This window comes from Otolemur garnettii, unplaced genomic scaffold (genome assembly GCF_000181295.1).
Source record: "Otolemur garnettii isolate 467f Iridium unplaced genomic scaffold, OtoGar3 scaffold00051, whole genome shotgun sequence".
Taxonomy (NCBI): domain Eukaryota; kingdom Metazoa; phylum Chordata; class Mammalia; order Primates; family Galagidae; genus Otolemur; species Otolemur garnettii.
The window spans coordinates 1,260,310-1,264,942 of NW_003852446.1; the positions used below are offsets into that span (position 1 = coordinate 1,260,310).

General features: G+C 41.5%; 1 protein-coding gene across 2 annotated transcripts in view; it reads right to left on the reverse strand.

Annotated features, from left to right (window-relative positions):
- CLTRN (collectrin, amino acid transport regulator) overlaps nt 1-4,633 on the reverse strand; it is a 45,917-nt gene that overhangs the window by 33,890 nt on the left and 7,394 nt on the right. For both annotated transcript variants that reach the window (XM_023514344.1, XM_003791865.3), the window contains one exon: nt 2,923-3,008. In XM_023514344.1, coding sequence (XP_023370112.1) covers nt 2,923-3,008 — 86 coding nt within the window. The remainder of the gene's footprint in view (nt 1-2,922; nt 3,009-4,633) is intronic.

Here is a 4,633-nt window from a genome sequence, read left to right on the forward strand (position 1 = left end):
CTAGCGCCCTGCCCACTGAGCCACAGGTGCTTCCCAAAAGAATATTTCTTAATCCAGGGCCTACATATCTCCCTGGGTTCCTGGATAACAGGCAATGATAGAGAAGGGGAGGGGATGGTTTTGAGAATAAAGGATTCATAGGAAGAAGATTTATCTAGTTTGCCTTAACAAGAACTTTTGCAGAGAAAGTTTTTTTTTTTGGGTTTTTTTTTTTTTTTAGAGATGGAGTCTCACTTTATTGCCCTTGGTATAATGCTGTGGTATCACAGCTCACAGCAACCTCCAACTCCTGGGCTCAGGCAATTCTCTTGCCTCAGCCTCCTGAGTAGCTGGGACTATAGGCGCCCACCACAACACCCGGCTATTTTTTTGTTGGAGTTTGGCCGGGGCTGGGTTTGAACCCACCACCCTCGGTATATGGGGCCGGCACCCTACTCACTGAGCCACAGGCACCTCCCTTATCCCTCCTTTTATTTTTTGAATGTATTAATTAAAATATATATTCAAAATATACATGGGTATACACACAAATACGTATATCATGTGTTTATTTTGTGCCGAGATTCCACTCCTCTGTTTTATTCCTTACATTTATAGCTCACCCATCAGATATTATGAATATGAGGGAGAACGATTAATACCAATCCTCTTCACCAGGCCCTAAATCATGAGAGTTAAAACAAAAAGATGAAGCACATAGGAAACCAAAATAAAAGTCTATGTTGGAAGACAGGACTTTAATTAGTATGCAAATTTCCTTCCTAATTTAAAAAACATCCTGAAATGAAATAAATTCACCTACATTATCTCAACACAGGGCAGAACTGAGGCAGGTATTATCATGGACTAATGTGCAAGATATTTCACATCCAATATGATATGGCACCTGCTAATCTAAACTCTCCTCAGCTGTAAACAGAAAGCACATCCTTAGGGTGTATGTGCCTGTCCATGCGAGGCTTACTTCTGCACTTAGCTAGGGAGTAGCACAGGACAATGCCTTCCAAAGAGGCAGAAAACCACGCCCAAGTTCTTCTTCCAGCTCACCAATCAGGTAAGTCATTTCACCTCTCAAGGGAAACATGAAGGAGGGAGAAGACAGAGAACAGGAATGTTATCCTCATCACAAATAGAGAAGATTCTTCTAGAAGAATAGAAAAAATAGAAAACTATTAAAAGTTGTAGTAAGTGCCTTTATGAAAATAAACAATGTGCTAGAATAGGTATGAAAAGGGGGAAGAACCTATACACATTTAGGTTATTTTGAAAATGAGAGTTCTTTAATATCAATTTATCTGCAAGAAAAATTATATACACGATAGAAATGCAGAAAGCTGCCAGGCGCGGTGGCTCACGCCTATAATCCCAGCACTTGGGAGGCCGAGGTGGGTGGATTGGCAAGACCTCATCTCCAAAAATAGCCATCCTTTCAGCCGGAGACGCCATCTTCCAGTAATTCACCAAAATGACAAACACAAAGGGAAAGAGGAGAGGCACCCGATACATGTTCTCTAGGCCTTTTAGAAAACATGGAGTTGTTCCTTTGGCCACATATATGCGAATCTACAAGAAAGGTGATATTGTAGACATCAAGGGAATGGGTACTGTTGAAAAAAGCATGCCACTCAAATGTTACCATGGCAAAACTGGAAGAGTCCACAATGTTACCCAGCATGCTATTGGCATTGTTGTAAACAAACAAGTTAAGAGCAAGATTCCTGCCAAGAGGATTCATGTTCGTATTGAGCATATTAAGCACTCTAAGAGCCGAGATAGCTTCCTGGAACACGTGAAGGACAATGACCAGAAGGGTGGCGCTGCCTGTGGCTCAAAGGAGTAGGACACTGGCTCCATATGCCGGAGGTGGTGGGTTCAAACCAAGCCCCGGCCAAAAACTGAAAAAAAAAAAAAATGAAAAAAAAAAAAAAGAAAAGAAAATGACCAGAAAAAGAAGGAAGCCATAGAGAAAGGTACCTGGGTTCAACTGAAGCGCCAGCCTGCTCCACCCAGAGAAGCCCACTTTGTGAGAACCAGCGGAAAGGAGCCTGAGCTCCTGGAACCCATTCCCTATGAATTCATGGCATAATGAGCATATAACATAGCACACAGGAGTACCAGTGGACCCATGTTTTTAGGTGCTGGAACCTGTTTATTTCCCATGAGCTTACAGCATAGTAGGTGTACAGCATAGCACACAGGATAACCAGTAGACCCCATGTAATAGTGATACAAGGTGCTGGAACCTATTTCCCATGAATTCAAAAGTCAGTCAACGCTTTGTCACATTTAATGGCAAGGTGCCTCCCTGAGCTACTGGAACCTCTTCCCTATGAATTCATGACATGGTAGATAAAAATAATAGCCTACCGCTACTGTAAAACTGTTTCTTGTTCATTCACTAAAGATGTGATTTTTTTTCCCCAAAGAAGTATCAAAGCAAATTTTAATGTGTCCAAAAATAAATAAATAAATAAAATAAAAATAGCCAGGCATTGTGGTGGGCACCTGTCATCCCTGCTACTTGGGAGGCTGAGGAAAGAGAATCATTTAAGCCCAAGAGTTTGAAGTTGCTGTGAGCTGTGACACCACAGCACTCTACCAAGAGCTACAAAACAAGACTCTGTCTAAAAAAAAAAAAAAAAGAAAGAAATGCAGAAAGCTTAGGACACATAACTGCAATTTGCAAGGGGAGGTAGATATTTTATCTTCCTATTACCCATCAAACAAAGACCATTGTTAGAACACATTATAAACTATAAGCTGACTTAGGTTACAAAAGTTTTTTTTTTAATTCCATATAAATGTGGGGCTCTTCAAAAAATTACGTCAATAAATTATCTTCAAGATCAAGGTTCGCAATAATGCACTATCTCAAATAATACCACAAAATTCTAAGGTAAGATTTTTTCACTGTTTACATACTCTGTTGTTTCTCTGTGGGGAATTTTTCTCATGGAGAAAGCCACCATCGCTTTGAAAAGATACTCTTCATTTACATCCCAGGCATACTGAAAGAGAAGAAAAACAAAAATTCAGAGGCATGTGGTAAAAAAGGGTCCGTTGCATTCTAATTGTGCCCACCATAGTGGTGTCCTTTCTCTCTCTCTCTCTAACTGGGGACACGCTAAATCATATCCCCACTGCTCAGTTGCCAGTCAACAAATAGGGCATTTGGACATTTCACCTTGGCCATTAGTAGTCCATTTCCTTCCTCTCTTCCTCTGTTCCCTCATAAACTCACTCCCAGTTTCCTTTCCTTTATTAACATCAGCACAATCGTCCTATTTTGTTAGCTGGAAACCTGAGAGCAAGTCCATGTTAGGGCTGATGTGCTCCCCCCAGGGACACACACACATTCCTGTTCAAGTCCTAATCTGCCACACCTCCGCATTGAACTGTATTTGGAGGTAGTGTCTTTACAGAGATTAAGTTAAAATAAGTTAAATTATAAAGGTGGCCCCTAATCCAGTATAACTGGTGTCTTTAGAAGAAGAAGAAATTCAGACAGAGATTCATACAGCGGGAAGATGACTTGAAGACACAGGGGGACTTGAAGACACAGCCATCCTCAAGCCAAACAAAGGGACCTGGAACCGATCTTTCCCTTACATTCTCGGAAGGAACCGACGCTGTGGATATCTTGTTGTCAGACTTCCAGCCTCCAAAAAGGAAAGAAAGTACATTTCTACTCTTTAAGCCACCAGTCTGCCGGCAGTGTGTTACAGCAGCCCTAGGAAGGTCTGTACTATCTTTCACTCCTTCTGCTCCTTCTTTTAGCAAAGAAAAAAGCCTGAGGCAAAAAGAAACTCGTCTGTTTAAGGACCACTAAGGAAGCTAGTGTGACTAGAGTCAAAACAGGAAGGGAGAAAGCAGAAACAGCTGAGGGGAGGGGAAGGGCTGGATAGAAGGGAGCTGGTTTACCACGAGGACATGTTCAGAATTTGGGTTTCACTCGGGGATAGGAAAACATTTTACTGGTACTGCGTTTCTCCTCCTCTGGTGGAGGGGGGAGTGGAGTAGTAAGTAAAAATAAACGGCTCCTAAATAACAACAAAAAATACGTATCACTCAGCTACCTTCTCTGGCTAGGAAGGTTTATGACTGCACCTCTTTCTATCTGCTAGATACTCTCTTAACACAGTAGAACTCCTCTAAGTTCACCACCCAAGGGACTGGAACCTACCGGCTGACATACCGAGGTGGTCAACAGAAGGAACTAGGCCTTCTGTACAGACATGTACATGTGATGCATGTTCGGTCTATGAAAATGAACTCAACTTAAGGAGGTGGTCAGGGTCATTGGTCAGCTATGGAAGGTCTACTGTATATCCTTAAAACTTTCTTCCATTGCTTCTACTTCACCCCCATTCGCCTACAGTCCTATCTTACATTAGCTCTGCAGCGAGATGTCACCATCGAGAAGGGAACGTGCAGTCTCTTCTTGTTCCCTCAGATACGAGTGCTAAATATTGCATTTTAATGGCCGCTTTAGATCCTATCTGAAGTGTTCCTTCAATCTTTTATTTTTTTAATTAAAAAAACTATATTTACTTAGAAGCATTCAGAATATCAACAAAACAGCCACAGGGGGTTTTCTGTAGTTACAGAGTGGTATTCTTTTTTTTTTTTTTTT